The sequence below is a fragment of the Mirounga leonina genome, unplaced genomic scaffold (assembly GCF_011800145.1).
Source record: "Mirounga leonina isolate KUSES-001 unplaced genomic scaffold, KU_Mleo_1.0 Mir_179, whole genome shotgun sequence".
In the NCBI taxonomy this organism is placed as follows: domain Eukaryota; kingdom Metazoa; phylum Chordata; class Mammalia; order Carnivora; family Phocidae; genus Mirounga; species Mirounga leonina.
This window is the reverse complement of record NW_023270466.1, coordinates 1,283,274-1,307,595: the sequence shown is the minus strand read 5'-3', so window position 1 is coordinate 1,307,595 and position 24,322 is coordinate 1,283,274. Positions and strand designations below refer to the sequence as shown.

Below are 24,322 nucleotides of genomic sequence, written 5' to 3'. Positions count from 1 at the left end.
CTTTTCTTTGTAGCCTTTGCCACCCAGAAACCCTCTGGCATTCTCTTAGAGCTGGGAGGCAGAACCACCCCAAGGGATCTGCTTGGGTTTTAGTCTTCTAACATGAAGTGTGAGTGTTTGATCTTAAAAAAAAAAAAAAAGAAAGAAATACTTGATGCTGGGGAGTTCTCTTGACAGCACAAACACAAAGAAGGAAACTTTTTAACAAAATGCTTTCAGAGACTTATATTCCCAATACGTAAGACTTTCCAAGAATCCCATAGTTATCATATATAGATGGTTAGATCAGAAATAATTGGAAAAAGCATTTCTTTTTTTCAATTGAGGTTTGCTTAATTTATGGGAATCAAGGATTCCTAGATCAGGGCTTCCCAAACTTTAACTTGGACAGGGATCACCTACGGATCTTGTTAAAATCAGATTCTGATTCATGAATCTGGCATTTCTAATGAGCTCCTAGGTGGTGGCCATGTGGCGGGTTCATGGACCACACTTTGAGTAGCCAGGCTGTGGGAGTGAGGGGAGCAGAGTGGCCATAGTGAGAATCTTTTCCCGAATGGACCGAACCACCAGAGGGGATGGGAAATGAGGCTTCAGTCCATTTATAGTTTCCTTTTTCTGGAACCTTCTAAAATCCCCCAGGGATGTAACTGCACACAAGGACCTATAGACCCTTGAGACACTGGTTCACATGCTATTTCTTCCCCTTCCACTGACCTTTTTTATGTGTATATGAAAGCCTATTGAGTCCACATGCTCAGGACACCTCTCTGGTCCTCAGCTTTTTGGCAGTATCTCTCAAATCTCTGACAATATAAGGAAGATTTGTTTAAAGTAATGATGCAAAGCAAGCTGTGGGAGGAAAAGGCTTGTGTCTGTTTGGTCATCTGCGTATCACTCAACACCTAACCCAGCACTTAGCACATAGTAGAGGTCAGTACATAGTTGTTGAATGAACCTATGAACCAGGGGTGTGGGGTGACGGCCGCAGGCCTGCAATTTTCTGAGACCTGAGATCTGTCCAAGGTGCTGCCCTGGGGACCTTGACCTCCCAGGAGGCAAGAGTGCTTCCAGAGCCATGGAGACGTACCCCTTGCAGTCGCAAATTCTCATTTCTTTCCAGTGGGCACTTGCATGGTAGGACATTTTTTCTCTTAGGCAATTATTTTTGAATTATTTTGGCTTCTTTGATGTGGCTGTCAAAAGTGAGAATATAGTAATGAACTCTCCCTCTGGCTGTGTTTAGAGATGAGCACTCTAAGGCTTCACTTAGTTGTCTTTCCTCACACTTGAGAGTGTACTCTTCAAAGAATGGCAAGTTCATGGACTACTGCTTTTGCTGAGGTGTGTGTGTTTAGAAAGAGACAACACAGACAGATTGAGGACACTGTCTTGGGATTTTTCTTTTTTTTCAAAAAGAGAAAAAGCTAACTCTCATGATAGCTCACTGATCTTTACTGATGACAAGATCCCCAAGCAAATCCCTCCTGGCCTGGGAATCGCCCACCCATGCCAGGGGCCCAGCGAAGCAAAAGGCTGCAGCTCGGTGAGCCTAGGGCTGGCTGTGTGAGCCACCTGGGCTCAGCAGCCACCACCGGGGGACACCCAGAGGCAGCATTTGGACCTAAAACGAGCACGAATTGAGGGGCCATGAACTTGGTTGTGTTGCTTACAAGCTGTGTGGTCTTGGGCAAGTCTCTTAACTTCTCTGATCATCAGTTTACTCATCTATAAAATGAGATTCAGAATATTACTTTGCCCAACTTCTAGACTTTGTTATGGGCATAAAAATAAAGTGCTTTAAAAATTAGAAAGTGCCATGCAAATGTGAGGTGATGATATTCTTCCTGTCTCTCATCCAAAAATGGGAAGCTAGAATTTAACAGATCTGTCCTCATTAAAGCTTCTTCAGATGGAGTTTTGATGACAGGCCAACAGCACTTGCTTCACTGCAAGGACTGGTGCAGAATTCCACGAGCCTTGTGTTAGTTGCTCTATATTATGCCATCAGTTTTTGAAGCCAATCTTAGAATGTCCTTGCAGTTTCCAAAGAAAACCTTTTTACCTCAGTAGAATTCCCAGTGACTGTTTCATCGGGAAACTGCTCTGTGCTGAGTACAAAACGGGTCAGGCATTTTGCAGAATCCGTTGATGGGTGGATTCTGAGAATGGGAAACATGGCACAGACCCTTGCCTGGCTTGGGGAGACTCCAGCCAGAGAAGCTGTTACATCAGGAGCTCAGGTGGAAGGGCAGGGTGGGAGCTGTCTGGGATGTTGGCACGTCTTCTAGAAGACCACCTGACACGGTGGACCCTCATATAGCCAGAGAGCAGGACATTAGCAGTAGTGAACAGAGTCCCCCCTGAGACCCTATAGGATAAATCATGCAGAAAGTGCAGGAAGGCAGTGGAGAGCAGAGCAGGAGCACTGGTTGAGAATCATATGATCTGAGTCTGCTTCTCTTAAGTATCTTTAGTCAAGTTCTGTAACTTCACTGAGTCTCAGTGTCCTCATCTGTGAATATGGTATTTTTCTTGCCTGTCTCACAGGTACACTGAGAAAAACAAACATGGTCAAGTATATAAACCCGTAAACTAAAAAAGGAGCCATCAAATTCTGGCATATTTATTAGTAGTGTAACTGTGCTGGTGGGCTCTTGCTTTTAATAAAGCTGGGATCAGCTGGCACCTTTAAAAAGGTTGCAAACAGAGAGGTATGAAAAGGTAACCTGTAGTCTACAGGGGTTGGTACAGAGAGGGTGGGAGACATGCATTTTGATTCTAGTTTTGATTAATCTTACCCCTCTAGCTGTCCCAGTACCCAGCATCAAGCTCTCGAGCCCCAGATTCTTTGTGCTCCAGGGAAACTCTAGCTGTATCCACCCTTGGGTTTATCTGAGTCTTGTACTTATCGGGAGGCTGTGTTCCCCTCTTAATCATAGAACTGGAGAGTTTCAGGGTTGTAATCGACTGTGTGGTTCATCTGGCCTAACTCTAAGCAGACCCTAAACCCACTTGACCCTAGCCATAGGCCTCTGCTACAGTGTGGCAGCAGGAGCCTGTGGGCATGGGCGCTGAGTCAGCATCCTCCTGACCAGCCAGTGCCCAGCAGGCTCACACCTGTGAGGTCACGCTTGGTGAGCTCAGCCTGTCCCAGCACCGGGCAATTGGCCAGACGTTGTAGTGTTGGCGGTGAAGGCGGGCAGGTGGTAGGATGCTTTATAACTCCAAGTGAGGAGTGTTGGGAGGGGGGGCTGCTGTGGAGCAAAAGATCCTCCATAAAGGCTCATTACAGGCCCTCCTTGATGATATGCAGTCATTTTTGGGGGACAGAACTGCTGCCAGTCAGGGGGCATGGGTGGCTAGAGGTGGGGCAGAGAGATTCAGTTGGTACAACAGTGGAAAATGGGCTTTTCTGAGGTCAGAAAGCTCCATGGTCCACACAGATATGGCGACATGTGCTTTGCAGAGCTAGAATCACAGTCATGAAGGCCGCAGGGACAGAGGAAATCCCATGAAAACTCAAAAAATGAAGACTCTTCCTTCCCTCCCTCCCTCCCTCCCTCCCTTCCTCCCTTCCTCCCTTCCTTCCTTCCTTCCATCTGCAAGGAAACACTGTCTCCATTGCTTTCCTTGTCAACTCCACCATGCTTGCCAGGATGTACCACAGGCATCACCTCCCCTGAGAGGTCCTTCCTGGCTCTCCCTTCCCCCCACAGCAGGGTCAGGTGCCCCTCCTTAGAGTTCTCAGAGGACCCTTGGCCATCAGTCTCCTCCATGGGATTTGTACTTTTCCAACTGTGGTTGTAGCACATTAATGAGTCATGAAATGAAAATAGACCAGCACTTCAAACAAAATGAAATAGAATGGGGAAAAAGAAAGTGAATCACACATAACAAGAGTTACTCTTGTTGCATGAAACATTTGCTTTACTTTTGTGCCTCCCCATATGTGTACAGAGAAATGTCATAAAATGCATTTCTTAATGTGGGTCTCTGTCAAAAAAGTCTGAAAATCATAGTTCTAGAGAGTGAGTTACTTCATGCAAGGACCATGGTTCACTGGAACAAGGCAGACCATCCAATGCATATGTATCAGCTGCAAATAAATGTGCTGTCCCATGCCAAACAGAAATGCCCAGGCTATAAGACAACTCTGTAACCAACCTGGGGAACACCCATGTCAATCTGAAATGGCAACTTATGTCAAGCCAGGATTGCATTCCATTTACTTCAATTTCAAATGTGAGCAGCCCTTACCCAGGGAGGTGCTGTAAGGCACACCAGAATGGGTAGATCAGTCTCTGCCCTTAAAGTGCTTGTCAAGGTGGGGCTGATTAGTACACCAGTAAAGACAGAGAGACAGGTGTCAAATGCCATGAGGTGTGAAAGAAGGGAGCGTAGTGTGAGGGGGGAGCGAGAGAATGAATGAAAATGTGTCATGGGGTCATCCAAGGGGGCATCAAAGGGTTAGGAGACATTTGACACCATCTTTGAAGGGTGGGTTGGTTTGGGTTTTGACAGGAAACATGAGGGGAAGGGTGCTGAAACACCCACTAGAGGTGCCTCACCTCCATGTCTTTCAGGGCAGACAGCTGGTCTCCCTGCAGCAGGGAGTGTAGATGGGCTTCTCGCTATCAGCCAATAGTCTCGATGAGATGCTTGTACATTTTCCTTGCCATCTGCTGCCCTTCGCAGCCAATGACACGTGTTTGCTGCCTTCAGAAGCAGAGCTTCTGTGGCTGGCTGGTGAGAGGGGTGTGAATTTGAATGGGAGTATTAAACATAGATATTAAATATTGGACATCCAGCAACAGCAAGGTAGCTCAAAGCTGTCTGACCAGGTTAAGTTTTCATTTTTTGTGTTTTTTTGGTGCTTGTTAAATTACTTTGAGCCATTCCCTTCATTCACTTTTCTGCGTATCTAGTTCAGTGACCCCTGTGTCCCGTGTCTGCATTGTCGCCTACTTTGCCTCAGTCTGGTGACATATGGGGAAATAGGTTTTCGTTCACTGTGTTGCATTAAGACACATGGACGTTTTGTCAGAACCTTAAGGATCAGGGGGGCTGTATATCTTAAGTGTTATGTTCCCTTTACCACTGGCCTCATGCACTGTGGAAGTCTAGAGACAGTTCCCAACTTGGGTAGCCAACCGAGATAGAGGAGCTGGCGTTTGCAATGAAAACCAATTCCCTCTGGTTTGTGTCTGTTTTCAGAGCCAACATGACTCAAAGCCGCAGTTCCTACTCCTTGAACAAACAGCTCATCATTAACATGGAACCCCTGCAGCCCCTGCTGCCTTCCCCCAGTGAGCAAGAAGAGGAACTTCCGTTGGGTGAGGGTAAGTACCCTTCCTTCCAGAAGATGGCATTGCAGGCTTACCCTAAAGGGACGAGTAAGGCGCCAGTCCTGGGTACCTTGGTAATGGTTGGGGTGGGGGATGGAATGAGTCATAAGCTGTTTCTTTCTTTCTTTTTTTTTTTTTTTTAAGATTTTATTTATTTATTTGAGAGAGCGAGAATGAGAGAGAGAGAGAGCACATGAGAGGGGGAAGGGTCAGAGGGAGAAGCAGACTCCCTGCTGAGCAGGGAGTCTGATGCGGGACTCGATCCCGGGACTCCAGGATCATGACCTGAGCTGAAGGTAGTCGCTTAACCGACTGAGCCACCCAGACACCCAGTCATAAGCTGTTTCTAGTAAATAAGCTGTTTGTGGCTGGAAGACTGCATTATTTTGAGCGTTCTATCAGTTTCTCCTAGAGAAAGTCCATGGATACAAAGTAGTCCTAGTGTTAAAGCAGGAATGCTGTTAGACCCTGCCCCCACCCCCCACTGTCCAGCATGGTAGCCACCCACAAAGTATGGCTATTTAAAACTAAGTTTAAATTCATTAAAGTTAAAAATTCAGTTCTAGCCACGTTAGCTGCATTTCCAATGAGTAATAGCCACACGTGGCTAATGGCTACCATCATGGAAAGGTCAGACCAGGAACATTTCCATCACTGTAGAAAGTTTTACTGAATGGTAAGTTTTTATTATAATTAAATTAGTGGTTGTAAAGAATTCTCCAGTATAAAGTGTCTTTAACTGGTCATTCTGTTCTGCCTCAATATTTCTTCATAGTTATATTCCCTTTTCCATAGGCCTTTCTCTGATAGTTTTGATACAAGCTAAAATACATATAGTCCACCTCAACCCAAAAGTTGTTACATTTTTAAGGACTGTACTGTATGTGCATCTAGGCTTTTTTTGCTTTTAAGGATTTTACTTACTTTGGGGAGGAATCTCTCCACACTGCTTGCTGGAGACATTTCATGAGGCAAATCTCACACATGAATTATCAAGGTATATTTTAAAATGTACTCAAAATAAAGTTATTGGAACCCTGAACACAAACATAACATGCTTTTCCTTTGGTGACTTTGGTGTCATCATTTAAAATTTGGATACGGGGCAGTTGCAAGAGGGCAGGTCTCTCTGTCCCCAGAAGATCTCCTTCGCCTGCAGCCTCAGTTCATGAATCCCATCCATAGGGGAAAACTCTAGAGCCTGTAATGAGCATATGGCTTGGGATGCAAATATCCTTGGGAGAAGTAGCAGCTCACCTCACACTGAAGTGTAAATAATTTTAGTAAATCTTTTCCTGGAAGGAAGTTTAATGGTTAGGAGGAGAACTGGACAGCTTAGATGCCCCAGATTCCGTGGGTAGAAGGGAAGCATTGCAAAAGAGGAAGGGTGGGGCCTTGGGAGACATCCGTATCCCAAGCTGAGCCACAAGATGATGACAATGAGAATGGTCTTGGTATACTCGTGGCCTGTATTCTTGGTCTTAGCAACCAACTCTGTAAATTCCATGCTAAGTTAGTTTTCTTAGCCCAAGGGTCTCTGGGTCCATGTTGCTTGTCTGCATTTTCCAGCACCCTCTCCGATTTTGTATGTTTTTCAACTGTAATAAAAGTAGCTTTCATTTCTGATCCCCAGTGATTTTTCTGGACTTCCTCTTGTAGAGAAGGAAAAACTCTTCCCCTTCAAGGTCTTTCAGCTGGACCCACATTTATGACAAATTAACAGGAGAAAAAACCCTCAAGTTTTATTATGGGCACATGGAGGCCCAAAGTGAAATTGAGACCTAAAGAAATTATTAAAGCAGGCAATTTGTATACATTTTAGACAAAGAGACAATAAATTGGGGAGGAATTGACAGGATAAACAAAACAGGTGTTTGGGAGCTTTAATTGTTAGGGAATTCTAAGCAGACTTTAGGCTAAGGTCTAGTAGATTAGAAAAAAAATAACACGGTTTGTTTCTACAGTTTTCTCAGCTTTGAAGTCCCTATCTCTGGTGACAAGGATGTCTTTTTTTTTTTTTTTTTATGATTTTATTTATTTGTCTGAGAGAGAGCGAGCACAAGCAGAGGGAGGGAGAAGCAGGCTCCCCGCTGAGCAAGGAGCCCGATATGGGGCTCAATCCCAGAACCCTGGGAGGATGACCTGAGCTGAAGGCAGATGCTTAACTGACTGAGCCACCCAAGCATCCCAACAAGGATATCTTTTTACTTTTAATTACAGGGAGAGTGTTTTTCATAAGGGAGATTTGTTTCCTGCTGTCAGAGGGACAGTGGAGGGTCTGAGTAGCTTTAATTCAGAATAATCAATATGCACCCTGATACATTTTGGGTGGCTTGCCCTTGACGCCTACATGCTCCTATACCTGGAATATTTGGTTTAATACAAATCCCTTTCTCTGGAGGTCCTGATTCTCCCAAGTTTGAATGGAGAAGAGGAAGGGAAAAGGAACAACCCAAGCCTGGAGTTGTGACTGTGTCTTGTCTGCAAAGATGGAAACCTAGATGGGAACAAAAATTCCATGGGGAATATGGAAGTTAGGCCACTCTGGCCCTATGAGTCACCCCCCAGGATATAACAGGGAACTGGGCAAGCTTTTCCCTGGACCCTTTACCCCATTCAATTAAAAGCCATTTTGCTCCATTTTCTATAATGAGGCTCCACTGCTAAATCCTAAGCTTGGCTTTAACACGAACGCTGTGGACAAGAGACACATCTGTTATAATTAACTGCAATAAAAATAAAAATTTTCAGGATATGTGATAAGAATCCATAAGCCACCTTTTCAATTTTTCTAGTTACTTTAAAGAAGAATATTAAATTCTTTCACCAGCTATAAAGTCAAACTGATAGGTTACTCTCTTAAACGTCCAAAATGGCTCTAAAAATGTCTAATAAAACTTTTTTTTATTAGGCAGTCCCCTTGTGGGACATCTTGTGGGTTTTGAAGCTCAGGCAAATCCTATCAATCTCCAGGATATAGAATCAACTTAAAAGGAAAAGAGGTAAAAACGACAGTATTGTTAGGTGTCCAGTAGATGGAATGACCTTCTCAGTCTAGAGAAAGAGCAAAATCATTTTAAGTCCCATTAAATTCAGAGTTATGATTCCCACAGTGAACCTAGCTCTGTGTTCTTTTTTTTTTTTTTATGTTATGTTAGTCACCATACAGTACATCATTAGTTTTTGATGTAATGTTCCATGATTCAGTGTTTGCGTATAACACCCAGTGCTCCATGCAATACGTGCCTTCCTTAATACCCATCACCGGACTAACCCATCCTCCCCTCTAAAACCCCAGTTTGTTTCTCGGAGTCCATAGTCTCTCATGGTTCATCTCCCTCTCCGATTCCCACCCCCCTTCATTTTTTCCTTCCTTCTCCTAATGTCCTCCATGCTACTCCTTATGTTCCACAAATAAGTGAAACCATATGATAACTGACTTTCTCTGCTTGACTTATTTCACCTAGCATAATCTCCTCCAGTGTTCTTGATACCATCATATCTCTGTTACTATTTTAGAGTCTGATTCTGCTCCGAATGTCTTGTCTTTGAGTATCAGGCAATGGGATTTAGACAATCCATAGGGATAAATACTTATTTTTATAGATTTGTATTTCTCTGGTATGTAAAGAAAAGAGAGGCAGAGACCACAGCTTTAAACAAAGATGTCTCCACCTTTGTGGATGAACTGCCTTTCTTGGCACATACAGTGTGATGAATTTAGTTTCATCTTTGTATTTTGATATTTTAGTGTTTTTATGCCTGAGCCAGAGCCAAATTGAAAGAAGCTAGGAATTCATTCATTCCTTAATGCAACATCTGTGACAAATACAACTGATACAACTGGTAGACCACACTTAGTGTGTGCAGGTTGATGTGGCCTATATAGATGTAGACACTGTCTTCCTGAAGGCTCACAGCCTGTTGGGGAGACAGCAGTGAAATCACAGGGGTGATGAGTAGGTTCTGGCCCTGCCAATTGAAAGTGTGCTCACTTTTCTGTGTCCCTCATGAGATAGCAGTGCTTCAAGCTACCTGGAGAGTGTCTTGTTCCCCTTTAGTCTGATTAGAGTGTCTGATGAAAAATTGGGAGGCCAAAGAATGGTTGGGTGGGACTGATAGGCAGAGGGAGTTGTGAGTGGTCTGGTCTACCTGCATTGGTTGCTGGTTTAGCTTTGGGGAAGAAAAAGGTCAGGGGGAAAAAGTGAAAGGCAAGGCAAAGTTAAGAAAGGACCAGATCATGATGGGTCTCCATGACTTGCCTGGAGAGGTTAGACTTTAACCTGAAGGCACTTGGGAGGCACTGGAGAATTTCCATGCCTGATTGGAATTGTGTTTTATATCATTTGTGGTGTAGAGAGGGCAGAATCGAGGCAGGTGTGGCTGGTGCAGAGTTTTTCCACATCAGCACCATTGACATTTTAAGCTGGATAATTTTTTGTTGGGGACTGTCCTGAGCATTGTATGATGTTTAGCAGCATCCTTGGCTTTTACCCAGTAGATGTCAGTAGTACCCCACCTATCCTGATAAACAAAAATGTCTCCAGGTATTGTCAGATGTCCCCTGGGGAACAAGATTGCTCCCTGATTGAGAATCTCTGGGTTGGAGGCACAGAGATCACACAGGAGCCATTGCATAAGCCCAGGAAATAGAAAAAACAAGGGCTGAATGAGGCAGAGGGAGTGGGGCCAGGGAAGAGACAGTGCCTCCAAGCTAGTAAAACGGTAGAGTTGTTGAGATGGGGTCACTGCTTACCCAGTAGGTAAGCAGCCCGTGGACTCCTGTCCAGGTTCTGTCCTTGTCTCTGAGAATGAAAAGAGTTCAGCCTCTTTAAAGATGAGACTGTTGAGGCACAGGAAGGCTTAAGTGACACGTCAGTATCACACAGGGAGTCAATGGCAAAAATGATTTCATTTAGATACTGGAGCCATTGAGAGAGTTCCATACTGTGCATTGTCTTGCTGAGCTTCAGACACGGAGTGGAGGACACTTGGACCTCACTATTCCCCAACATCTTTGTTTAAAGCTTAGATTCTTATTTTGGAGAGTTACCAAATCACACATTTTGGAAATGGTCCATGAACAGGTCAAGGTTGGCAGCCTGAGTTAAAAGAGTTGTCTGGTTAGGGATTTTTTTTAAGAATCAGGTTGGGAGAAGAAAGAAGGTCCTAACTCTGATCCTTGGAGGCACAGTGTCTGTGAGGTCCTGGGAAGATTCTGGGACCTTGTCTCACTCGGGTGCCATGGTGGCAGTATCTGTGCTGCCATCATGACTCTCTGGGGTTATTACCACTCATTTGTCTGACAAGCTCTTTTTATTCTTCCTAGAGCTTCATGCTTCTCAAAGACAGCTGTGGAGAGCGTTATTGCCCAGATTAGCCCAGTGGCGCTCTGGGAGAATGTGTGACCCCATTCAAATTCATATGACAGGACAGCTGGAGGATTAGCTCTGAAGTTCGCAGTGTCTGGGTAAAGAAAAAACAACATCAGCTCCTAGGCACTGCTAGGCAACAGGAAAGTTTTCAGTATTACCCCAGAGTTGCTCAGTTACAGGATCCATGTAGATTAGTGCTATGGAAAACTTTCTCTGAGAATGGGCAAACCATTTGCAAAGTGTCATGTGGAGCTTATGAAAATTTTGGGAGAAGAAAAAAAAATTGAAAGTGGGGATTGTTCCGGGTAAAAATGGCATTTTAAGGAATCATTAATCTGAATAAAATCACATGCCATATGGAGGTAGGGTCTCCATAGTGTAGGTAGCAATATGCTTGGTGGAGTGTATTTTTTGTTATAGAAAAATGCTGGACTATGGTAAAGAAAGTGACTAACGTTAATCATGTAGGACTTCGTAGCTGGCAATTAGTGACACCCAGTGAACAGCATTCTTGTCTACCAGAGCAATGGGGCAGGCTGGCATAAACAAACAGGTGGGAAACCATACTTTCTTCCCCTTGGTAGAAAAAACTAAGAGTTGAAAGTGTGTGACACCCTCCTGCTAGCAAAGTGAAAGCACAGTGGAGACCCCAGAATTTCCATAAAGGAGTGTCTTAGGGTGAATGTGGGTGGATTGACGGTGGCTTGAAGCTGCACTTGCATATGATTGGGAACATGTCTATACCTGTGGAATAGATGGCAAATGAAAGAGATGATGGAATAGATGGAATAGAAGAGGTGGAAATTAAGGAGAGTGGTAAAACTAGCTCTCCTATGCCACCATTTAGCTGTGTGTGCGTGTGTGTGTCCCCCTGTAAATGTTTGTGTGTGTTTGTACATTTGTGTTTGAGTGAATGCATGTATCACAGATGGCGCTCTGTGTGTGGAGGGGTGTGTTTAAAGGGTTGCTTACACTGTCGAGCCCTAACCGTAGATTGCTTAAGATGATGACATTGAAATTCTAGAAAGTCTGTATGTGAATCTGTGAGGAAGGCATTTTGGGCATATGAAAGGAGTATTGTCCTCCTCATCAAGCATGCCATATCCTTGACCCCATCCCCTCCAACCCAACACATAATAGGTGACCTATGGGACCTACTGCATTTTCGCCTCTTAGGGTCTTTTATTTTTATCTGAGTATAGGTGACGCCCAATGTTACATTATTTCAGGTGATTTGACAAGTCTGTACATTATGCTTTGCTCACCACAAGCGTAGCTACCATCTGTCACCGTACAACCCCCTTACGTGACCACTGACTTTATGTTGTGCCTTATATTCCCTGATTTATTCATTCTATAACTGGAAGCCTGTGTCTCCCACTCTCCTTCATCTGTTTTGCCCATCCCTCCCTCCAACCCTCTGGCAACCATCAGTTTGTTCTCCATATTTATAGGTCTGATTCTGCTTTATGTTGGTTGGTTTATTCATTTATTTTTTTAGATTCCACATATGAATGAAATCATATGGTATTTGTTTTTCTAAGTCTGACTTATTTCACTTCACATAACACCCTCTAGGTCCGCCCATGTTGTCACATATGGTACAATTTCATCCTTTTTTATGGCTGCATAGTATATGTATATACCACATCTTCCTTACCCATTCATCCACTGGTGGACACTTCGCTTGCTTCCATATCTTACATATTGTAAATAATTCTGCAAGACACATAGGGGTGCATATATTTTCTTGAATTAGTGTTTTGTTTCTACTGGGTAAATACCCAGTAGTGAAGCTACCAAATCATATAGTATTTCTATTTTTAATTTTTAAAGAACTTCCACATTGTTTTGCATAGTGGCTGCACCAATTTACATTCTCATCAACAGTTTACAAGGGTTTCTTTTTCTCTACATACTCACCAACACTTGTTATTTCTTGTCTTTTTTATTTTAGCCATTTTGACAGGTATGAGGTGCTATCTCATTGTGGTTTTGCTTTGCATTTTCCTGATGATTAGTGATGTTGAGTATCTTTTCATATGCCTGTTGGCCTTCTGTATGTCTTCTTTGGAAAAATGTCTATTCAAGTCCTCTGCCCATTTTTTAATTGGATTTTTTGGGTTTTTTTGGTGTTGAGTTATGTTATGTAAGTTATACATTCTAGATACTAACCTTTTGCCAGATATATCATTTGCAAATATCTTCTCCCATTCAGTAGATTGCCTTTTCTTTTTGTTGATAGTTTCCTTCACTGTGCAGAAGCTTTTTATTTTGATGTAATTCCAATAGTTTATTTTTGCACTTCTTTGTGTGTCCCCGCTTGTGTGTGTTTATTTTGCTTTTGCTTGCCTTAGGAGACATGTCTGGAAAAATGTTGTTATTGCCAATGTCAGAAAAATTAGTGCCTGTGCTCTCTTCAAGGATTGTTATGGTTGCAGGTCTCACATTTAGGTCTTTAATCTATTTTGAGTTTATTTTTGTGTATGGTGCAAGAAAGCAGTCCAGCTTCATTCTTCTGCATGTCACTGTCCAGTTTTCCCAACACCATTTCTTGAAGAGACTGTCTTTTTCCCATTGAATATTCTTGCCTCCTTTGTCATAGATTAGATGACCATATAATCGTGGATTTATTTCTGGGGTCTGTTCTGTTCTGTTGCTCTATGTGACTACTTTTTGTGCCCATACCATGCTGCTTTGGTTACTGCAGCTTTATAGTATACCTTAAAATCTGGGATTGTGATAACTCCAGCTTTGTTCCTCTTTCTCAAGATTGCTTCAGCAATCTTTATTATTTATTATTATTCTAGTTCTGTGAAAAATGCTGTTGGTATTTTGATAAGGATTGCATTGCATCTGTAGATTGCTTTGGGTAGTATGGACATTGTAACAATAGTAAGTCTTGCAATCCATGAACATGGGATATCTTTCCATTTGCTTGTGTCATCTTCAGTTTCTTTCATTAGTGTTTTATAGTTTTCAGGGTACAGGTCTTTCACCTCTTTGGTTAGGTTTATTTCTAAGTATTTTATCCTTTTTGGTACAATTGCAACTGTGATTGTTAATTTCTCCTTCTGCTACTTTGTTATTAATACCCAATTAGTACTGCTTAATACCAATAACTGGGTATTAATTTTGTATCCTGCAACTTTCCTGAATTCATTGATTACTTTTAATAGGTTTTTGGTGGAGTCTTTAGGGTTTTCTATATATAGTATCATATCATCTGCAAATAGTGACAGTCTAACTTCGTCTTTACCAATATAGATGCATTTTTAAAAAGATTTTTTATTTTAGAGAGAGAGAGAACAGGGAGAAAGGCAGAAGGACAGGGAAAGAGAGAGAATTTTCAAGCAGACTCCCCACTGAGCAGGAGCCTGACATGGGGCTTGAACCCAGGGCCCTGAGATCATGACCTGAGCTGAAATCAAGAGTGGGATGCTTAACTGATTGAGTCACCCAAGCGCCCCAATATGGATGCATTTTATTTCTTGTCTGATTGCTGTGGCTAGACTTCAGTACTATGTTGAATAAAAGTGGCAAGAGTGGACATCCTTGTCTTATTGCTGATCTTAGGGGAACAGCTCTCAGTTTTTCTCCACTGAGTAGCTGTGGGTTTGTAATTTATAGTCTTTATTATGTTGAGGTATGTTCCCTCTAAACCCACTTTGTTGAGAGTTTTTATCATGAATGGATGTTGAGTTTTGTCAGATGCTTTTTCTGGCATCTGTGAGGTGATCGTATGATTTTTATCCTTCATTTTCTTAATGTGGTGTATCACATTGATTGATTGGCAGTTACTGAATTGTCCTTGCATCCCCAGAATAAATCCCACATGATCATGGTGAATGACCCTTTTAATGTAGTATTAAATGTGGTTTGCTAATATTATGTTGAGGATTTTTGTATCTATGTTCATCAGGGATATTGGCCTGTAGTTTTCTTTTTTTGTCTTATTTTTGGTTTTTGTATCAGGGTAATACTGGCCTTATATATTTGGAAGCTTTCCCTTCTCTTCTATTTTTTTGAATAATTTCAGGAAAATAGGTATCAACTCTTCTTTCAGTGTTTTATAGAATTCACTTGTGAATCCATCTGGTCCTGGACTTTTATTTTTTGGTAGTTTTTTTTTATTACCAATTAAATTTTTTTTTAAATTTTATTTATTTATTTTGACAGAGACACAGTGAGAGAGGGAACACAAGCAGAGGGAGTGGGAGAGGGAGAAGCAGGCTTCCCGCTGAGCAGGGACCCTGATGTGGGGCTCGATCCCAGGACCCTGGGATCATGACCTGAGCCGGAGGCAGACGCTTAACGACTGAGCCATCCAGGCGCCCCTACCAATTAAATTTTGTTAGTAGTGATCAGTCTGTTCAGATTTTCTATTTCTTTCTGATTCAGTTTTGAAAGACTGTTTATAGGGATTTATCCATTTTTTCTAGGTTGTCCAGTTTGTTGGCTTATTATAACTTTTTGTAGTATTCTTCTATAATCTTTTGAATTTCTATGCTGTCAGTCGTTACTTTTCTGTTGTTTCTAATGTTATTAATTTGGGTCCTTTCTCTTTTTCCCTTGATGGGTCTGGCTAAAGGTTTTATCAATTTTGTGTATCTTTTCAAAGAACCAGCTCTTGGTTTCATTGACCTTTTCTATTGTTTTTTAGTCTCTATTTCATTTGTTCATTCTCTGATCTTTATTATTTCTTTCTTTCTACTCACCCTGGGCTTGTTTACTCTTTTTTTTCCTAGTTGCTTTAGGTGTAAGGTTAGATCGTTTGAGGACTTTTTGTGTCTTGAGGTGGGCCTATATCACTGTATTTCCCTCTTAGAATTGCTTTCACTAGGAATGAGATCTTGCCATTTGCAACGACGTGGATGGAACTGGAGGGTATTATGTTGAGTGAAATAAGTCAAACAGAGAAAGACATGTATCATATGATCTCACTGATATGAGGAATTCTTAATTGCAGGAAACAAACTGAGGGTTGCTGGAGTGGGGGGTGGGGTGGGAGGGATGGGGTGACTGGGTGATAGACACTGGGGAGGGTATGTGCTCTGGTAAGCGCTGTGAATTGTGCAAGACTGTTGAATCTCAGATCTGTACCTCTGAAACAAATAATGCAATATGTTAAGAAAAAAAAAAAGAAGAAGGTAGCGGGAGGGGAAGAATGAAGCGGGGGAAATCGGAGGGGTAGACGAACCATGAGAGACGATGGACTCTGAAAAACAAACAGGGTTCTAGAGGGGAGGGGGGTGGGAGGATGGGTTAGCCTGGTGATGGGTATTGAGGAGGGCACATTCTGCATGGAGCACTGGGTGTTATGCACAAACAATGAATCATGGAACACTTTATCTAAAACTAATGATGTAATGTATGGGGATTAACATAAGAATAAAAAAAATTGCTTTCACTTCCATTTCTAAAATTTAGACTAGACTATTGTGTTTTAATTTTCATTTATCTCTTTTTTAATTTCTTCTTTGATTGCTTTGTTGATCCACTGGTGGTTTACTATCATGTTGTTTAGCATCCATGTGTTTTGTGTTTTTTCCAGTTTTTTTTTTCTTCTTAATGATTTCTAGTTTCATACCATTGTGGTCAGAAAAGATGTGTGGTATGATTTCAATATTCTTAAATTTATTGAGACTGTTTTGTGGCCTAACATGTGATCTCTTCTGGAGGATGTTTCATGTGCACTTAGAAAGAATGTGTGTTCTTTTGTTTTTGGATGGAATGTTCTGTACATATGTTATGTCCATTTGGTCTAATGTGTCATTCAAAGATACTGATTTTCTGCCTGGATGCTCTATCCATTGATGTAAGTGGGGTATTAAAAGACCCCTACTATTATTATATTACCATAAATTTCTCTCTTTATGTCTGTTAACATTTGCTTTATATATTTAGGTGCTCCAGTATTGAGTGCATAGGTATTTACAATTGTTACATCCCCTTGTTGGACTGATCCCTTTATCATTATGTAATGCCTTTGTCTCTTATACAGTCTTTGTTTTAAAGTCTATTTTGTCTGATACAAGTATTGCTACCGCAGCTTTTTTTTTTTTTTTTTTCACTTTCACTTGCATGGTAAATATTTTTCCATCCCTTCACTTTTGGTCTGTACGTGTCATTAGATCCAAGGTGAGTCTCTTGTAGGCAACTTACAGATGGATCTTTTTTTTTTTTTTTCAATTCCACTCCATGTGTGAGTCTTTCAACGTCGTACAAGGCAGAGCCAGTCATACACTAACACAGTTGCTCCAGTCACATCACTGGTGAAGTCTCTAACAGCCCAAGGCTGCTATGGTTATGCTGCTTCTGAATTCCTTTTTCCAATTCCCACTAAGTGTAATTCCCTTCCTGATAATCTGACATGACAGTCCTCCTCCCTCTTTCCTTCCTTTGTGGAGTTCCATGGCTATGGCTCAGGCAAATGTACCCTCTTTTCATGGCTTTGGTATCTTTCTTCCTTGTCATTTCCCCACCTTGTGCTAAGTAATTTCTTCCCTTGGCTTAGGGTAGGTTGGGATGTGCATTAGGAGTAATGCATTGGTCTTTTTGAAATTTCTTTTATGTTGTATTCCACCAAACAGTAGGAGCTGTTCATAAATCCTATGGAATCACCTTTCCCCTTGTGGTTAGTGCTACCTGGTGACGGAAGACCAGTTAGCACCAGCTCTAATTGCACTTGTCCCTGCCATAGGGTTTGTGCTTATTATTTGTCTTTTTATTTTCTTATTATAAAACTGATTAAGACCTAGAAAATTTAGAAAATACTAAAACAGAAAAAAATGACCTCCCAGATTGTCCCACTTCTTTGAGGCAATCAATGTAGATGCGTCAGCAGTTTCCTTTCCTATGCATTGTAATGCCATGCAATCATCTCTTGTGTATAGTTTTTGAAATTCCTGCTTTGTTTGCTTAATGTTGAAAACTTTAGTGCATGAAGATATACCATAAATTGAACTACAGGTCAAACAATGAATTGGGAACACATTTAACACAAATGCAGATAAATGGATTAATATTCTGAATAAGAGGACACTCCTAAAAAGGCTCTTTCAAGCATCCTTTTAGCGTTGCCCAAGTTTGGGTTCTCCTGAACTTTCTCATTTAATGGCACCCCTAGTTTCCCACTGCTGATAGACATACAGCAGTCAAGCCTGCTGCTTCTATAGGAGCTAGGAGCCTCCACAGAGCAGAGGAAAGCATCTGGGTTTATTTATAACTGCAGTATTAGATTGGCAAAGTCAAAATTCAGAATTTGTTATCACATCTATTGGATTCTGGAAGAAAGAACCACAGTTTGGGGTGGCAGCTCCTCTAGGGTAGGAGATGCCAAGAACAACTCAGGGGCCAAGGTAAAGGCCTGAGCAAGCTCTGCCAATTCACATTTGTGAGCTCTTCAAAAGTTTTCCAACTTCCCTTTTTGTGCTTTTCTTTGGGGTTGGTTTCATCTTTGGAACTTTGGTTTCTGGTATTTACTGGCTGCTCAAGTACTCCAAGAAGTTTGTTCACTTGAATGGGATCTTTGAAATTTTAAGCATTTACCTTGCTGTAAGGAAGCTAAATGCCTTGGTTCTGGTGCCATTTAAGTGCATTTTATCTTGCAAGGATTTTGCATTTTATATCATAAGACACCAACAGTGTGCATCATTTCAGTTCTGTAGTTGGATAATTCCCATGAACTGTTCATTTTATGAATTACCATATTTCTCGGTGTAAACATAGCATTGCTTCGGGTAGCTGCTCCGTGTCTGCACTGATACCTTGGACAAGTGGGGAAATACGCACTCTGGTCTTGGCACCTCCCACCTGGCAGATAGGTGACCATAGACAAGATGCTCCACCTTTTGGGGCCTCATTTTTCTTGGTATTAAGGTAAGAAGAATGGACTTGAATACCTCTCAACTGCTTTCTGGCTCTAAACTTGATTCTTTTGCTTCATATCAACATCAAATTCCAAGACTGTGGCTTGTGGTCTTTTACAATGAGAATGGGAACTTGGGGACAGGAATGTTTTTCACAGCTTTGTGGGGCTAGAGGGAAAGTTGAGGATGGTCTAACACAGGTATCATCAGCAAACTATGGCCTGTGGCTGGTCTGATGTCCATTATTTTTCCTCTGGCCCAAGAGCTAATGGTTACATTTTAAATGATTATGTAAGTAACCTATCTAATATCCTTGATTTTACCTCTTGGCCCGCAAAGCGTCAAATTTGCTGTCTGGGCCTTTAGAGGAGAAGTTTGCCAGTCTCTGCTCTAGTACTCCCTACCCCCTTGGTATTCTACACAGGAGAAAGTGCAGAGAGGGGAGACAGTTTGCCCAAAGTCACTAGCTGGGTAAGTTCCCGGGTTGGGGATCAGGTCCTGGTTGTCAGATTCCTGGCCCGCCTATCTTAGATGACATCAGACACACCTAAGGTGGCTAAAGCAGAACCAGTCACTGAAGAACTGCATTTATTTTTATAATTCATTTGATACAACTGAAAAAGAGAGGACTTTGGTAAGTGTAGGGAGTCTGTAATTCAGTGAGAAGAGCCGCCGCATGGTTGGGGCACGGCTTGAGCCTTTGGTTTTCCATCATGGTGTGCCAGGACCTGGCGACTCCTTGGAGCTCTGCAGCATGCTGGAGGGCGTCACCTCGCCTTGGAACAGGGACAGAGTGTGTGCCACACCAGGCAGAATTCCTCGCAGGGGAAAGCTCAGACTTGGAGCAGGAAGCGTGTTGCCTTCAGGGAATCACATTCTGATTTTAAAGTCGTTTGTTAAATAAGCAATGGCTCACTTTGGGCCAAGTTCTAATTACTCATTTGCTCATTACTCTGTGTTAAGGATCTCTGTTTCATTAGTGAGAGCCATTCAGCACAGAATTTCCCAAATCCCGGCTTCCTGCTCAGGTTGGCGCTTTGCTGCCGTGTCCTTAAGTAGTAGTAATGAATTGCTTTAAAGGATTCAGCTGGGGTGGAAAAAAATCTGTCAGTCAAGTGTCCTGTGACGTAATCCGGTCACGGGATCTGAGGGTTGGGATGTGAGCCAGGGGAGAGCGTAAGTGTGAGTAGTGTGACAGCCAGACAGAGTGTGGTCTGTGGTGGAGAGACACTGTGCTTGGCACTTAGACAAGTAAGCACTCCCATCCCATCTCTAAGAAACCGCGGAAGGGAAAAGTGAAAATGGTACTAAACCATTGTCATTCGGAAGCAGAGGCTACAATTGTCTGACTTCTAGATGCATTCCAGAATCAGCATGGGGTTCTGTTTTCTAGTGTTTTTGCTCGTGGGTTGGTCGTGTTAAATAAATGCTCTTTGTGATACCCAGGCTTAGTTTGAGGCAGGATCTCACAGAATCTACCACCCCCCCACCCCCCGCTCTTCTATGAAGACCCAGAATTAGGTGGAAAATAGTGTTGGTCTAGATCCACTCTTGTAGCTAGACCTGTAATTGTAGGTCCCTGGCAATGTGGGCAGTATAGGCAGGGTTCAGGAAAGAGGCTCTGGTGGTCTTATTTTTAAATCATTTTTAACGGGTTGAGTGTATTGAAATTTTTCATGTCTGCAGGAATGGTATATGTTGCCACAGTTAAAGAGAGGAAGGCAGTCGTATAAGGAAATTATAATATGTTCATGGAATGGTAAGAATAACATGTTCTAAGTTGATTTTATGATCTCAGAAGTTTCTGGATTCTATGATGTAAAAGTGTAACAAAGAACAAAAGAAAAAAGGCTCTGATCAGTTGGCACAGGCTGGATGTTGGGGGTGTCCACTGGGGTGCATGTCCAATGCCATCTACAGTGGGGTACAGCCTCTTGCTCAGTTTGGCTAATGGTGAGTTGGGGGTCCTAGAGCCATGGCTTCCAGAGTGGGGCGCATGTGGTGGGTGCACACCACGGCCTGCTGGGGTGGAGGAAGAAACGATTCAGACTTCGATTGGCATTTTACTTGTATCATCTTAGGCAGTTTCCATTGTGTAACTTTTATAATGGACATAATACATGAACACAGCTGTATATGTATCTAATTTATAAACATATATGCATTTATTCCTAAGTATGCACCAGCATTTCCCCCCCCACCCCTGTCCCCAAAATAGGTCCAGATACAACTGCTGTAGATCTTCCAGATGAGTCTACAAAGAAGAAAAGGCAGGGCATGTTTCTGAAACTCTGAAATCCCTGTTCATGCCAAAACCACAGATTCCTAAAATAGATGTGAGATCTATGTGCTCTCGTTACGGTGGTGACACGCCATTCTACATGCTTTTGGTCTTTCATGCTGGCAAACCAGGGTGAGTCACCCAAGCACAAGCTAGGCCTCTGCCAGGCTACGTGGCAGATGCGTGTCACTCCCACTAAAGTGCTCTGTGGTAGCCCCGCGTCCCTGACTTACAAGGGGGCCAGACTCCACTTTCTGAGTGGACACAGGACACAGCCTTAGTGGGGCCTCTCTGGTGCTGGGGAGAGTATTGGATAAAGAGAGAGAGAGGGACTGTGTTCAATTCATTCATTCATTCATGTGTCCATTCATTCAATAAACATTTACTTCTTATCTGGTACCTGCTGGGCACTGATATCACTTGGATCTTATTTCCTCTTTTATAAAACAAGATGATTTCTATGTTTCCTCACCACTCTGACTGTTCTTTCATAATTCTCCCCCCAGATTGCTGCTGTCCTTAAAAATATGCTTTTGGATCATCTGTCACTACTTTGGGAAACAAAAAGTATACACATCTTTTTAAATGTGGCTAATGAAACAGCAAGCATGGGGCACAATGATCTATAAAAAGCAGAGTTACATTTTCCCCCCTTTCTTCCTGTGAGTTGCGAATTGCCAGCTTATAAAATTGAAAATTAATAGCAGCTAGTTTAAAAGGGAATATAAAATGAGTATTTCCCCACTTGAAAGAGCTCTCACATCCTTTAACGCCTCCTTTTAGAAGAGAAGTCCAATTTGGAAACTTTTTAACCCCCAAACCTCCACTTTAGCATAGGAAATGTGAAAATGGGCAGATGCTTTGGCTGAAAGGGAAATAAATAGGGATTTCAGGATGACCCACTTGATCATCTGAACATAGACTAGATTTTGTGATTAAAGGAAGGAAGGAGTATCTGTATTCAAAAATTAGAGCATCCCTTGTGACCTAACCCCTCTGCCATAGCCACACAATTTTGCCCCTAAATATAGGCTCAGCCTCGCCCTGACTCTAGAGCCAACTGTGCCCTGACCTGGCAGGGGGCTGTGGGGGTGGGGGGCACTGAGAAGCTGAAGCCCAGTGCTTTGGATCAGGCTCCTAGTCTTGCTCTGTTGCTCTGCCCTGTCTCCTTCTAGTCCTCGTGACAGCCTTGCTCCTTTTCCCGAGTCTCTGCCCTTGTGCTGCCCTGGGTACTCTATTCCCCTAGGACCTTAATGGCCCCTCTCCCTGGGGCTAGGCCCTACTCCCAACCCCAACCTTGATGGTGGGGGGTCTTGCCCTGTTCTTTGGATTAACAGTCTGCGTGGATCTCCCTTCCTGTCTTCTGTTAGGGCCCTGTTCCATTCCTTCCCAGACCAGACTCTTTCCTAGCACTTGCCCCATCCTGAATAGGGGAGTCTGGTTTTATTGTATTTTTAAGAAAGATTTCTCTATTTTAGAGAGAGTGCGTGGCGAGAGGGGCAGGGGAGAGAACCTTCAAGCAGACTCCCCGCTGAGTGCGGAGCCTGATGCAGGGCTCTATCCCATGACCCAGGAGATAGTGACCTGAGCTGAAACCAAGAGTCAGATGTTTAACAGATGCTTAACTGACTGAGCCGCCCAGGTGCCCTCAGGAGCCTGATTTTAAAAGCCCATGTTCTGTAGTTACACTCCCCCCCCACTACCCAGTGGTCATAAGATACTAAATTGTCAAATCCATCCACAAAATCCTATTCACTTTAACCTTTCAAATATATCCCAGAATCATGACCACTGCACCACCCCAGCTGCAGCCATTCTTCTGACTCCTGGATAAACAGTATCTCTGTTTCTACTCCAATCCCTCTCCCCCGACCCATATTTCCCACACAGCAGGCAGGTGATGTTTTATAAATGGAACTCAGATCTAGTTATGATAAAATCTAAGCTCCTTGCTCTGGTCTACACCATGCCCCCCTGCCTACCCTTAGACCATTTCCTGCTCTCCTCTTGAATCTGTGTTCCTATCATACTGGTCTTCCTGTTCTCTCAAATATTCTGAGCTCATTGCTACCTCAGGACCTTTGCGCAGCTTTTTCATCTACCTAGAAGGGCTTTTCCTCTGTTCTTCATAAGGCTGGCTGTTTTAAGTCTTAGCTCAGATTTCAGCTCCTTGGAAAGTCTTCTCTAACTACCCAATTCTGTTAGTTTTCCCAGCCTACCCATTTGTTCTCTTCCATGCCATCACCCTGTTTGATTTTTGTCAGAGTGGTTAGCAGTACTCAATGCTTGTTAGTTACTTGTCCTGTTTGTTGACTGTCTCCCTTGACTAAAATGTCTTTTCCATGAGAGTAGACTTTGCCTGCCTCATCCTCTATATTATCACCAGCACTTAGATATGTTCTGACACATAGCAGGAGCTAAATTAATACTTGTCAAATTAGCGAATGAATGAATGAATGAATGAATGATTTCTAACTGCAGCCAGGACAGCCTTTCTTTATATAAGAGAAAGCATGTAAGGAGAATATTCTCCTGGGATTAGGCTTTACTGGAAGCTAAGCATGTTCTGTTTTGTTTTGTTTTGTTTTTTTAATCTGAAATCAAAAGCCATATACCATAGTCATGGTAGAAAATTTGGAAAATACAGAAACCACAAATAAAAGTCTAAAAGTATCTGCCATCTTGTATGTTCAAACTGTGGTTTAATGTGTATAATCCACCTATATATTTTTTAAAAAACATAGAATTACACCAGAGATATTATTTTGTAATCTTTTTCATTAATACACAGGAGCATTCTCTATGTTATTAAATATTCTTCCACAATTTTAATTTTAATGGACATACATCATTCAATCAGATAAATATATAAAAATATCTCTTACTCCCCCTCCTCCCACCAAATTATATATGAGTATATCTTATCGTAGCCTTATAAAACCGAGTGTAACAATTTAAAAAAAAATCTTTGATAATGTGAAAGGCAAAACTTAGAGTGGCTGGACATTTTTCTTGCTTTTATTGACCAATCATGTTTCCCTTTTTGAGGACGTAACTAGAATGTGTATGAAAGGGGCCCTTGGCTCAAGGAGTGTTGGGCAGAAGGATTGGGTCCTCTGCTATACCTCCAGCTTCCTGATTACAGCAGCTACACAGGGAGCTCAGGGGTCCAGAAGAGCCTGTTTTTTGTTGTTGTTGTTGTTTTGTTTTTTCCTCCCCACAGGGAGATACAGATGCCTTATTCCTGAATACCATCTGCAAAGCTGTTGGGGAAAAATGGAGAAAAAAAATTAGAGTTCCGTTTAGTAATGCAGCTGAGTTTAATTTCCTTTACTCCGAGAAAAATGGCTTATCTGTAATGGTGACTTGTGCCTGGAGGGAGTGAAATAATGAAGTAGAAGTGGCAAGGAAACAGATTCATTCTGTCCAGAGACAAAGGCACTAGAT

At 42.4% G+C, this 24,322-nt stretch overlaps 1 protein-coding gene across 3 annotated transcripts in view; it reads left to right on the top strand.

The window, feature by feature from the left end:
- The window catches only part of FRMD3 (FERM domain containing 3), a 302,714-nt gene that overhangs the window by 235,809 nt on the left and 42,583 nt on the right, over nucleotides 1-24,322 (top strand). For all 3 annotated transcript variants that reach the window (XM_035024381.1, XM_035024379.1, XM_035024380.1), the window contains one exon: nucleotides 5,218-5,342. In XM_035024381.1, coding sequence (XP_034880272.1) covers nucleotides 5,218-5,342 — 125 coding nt within the window. The remainder of the gene's footprint in view (nucleotides 1-5,217; nucleotides 5,343-24,322) is intronic.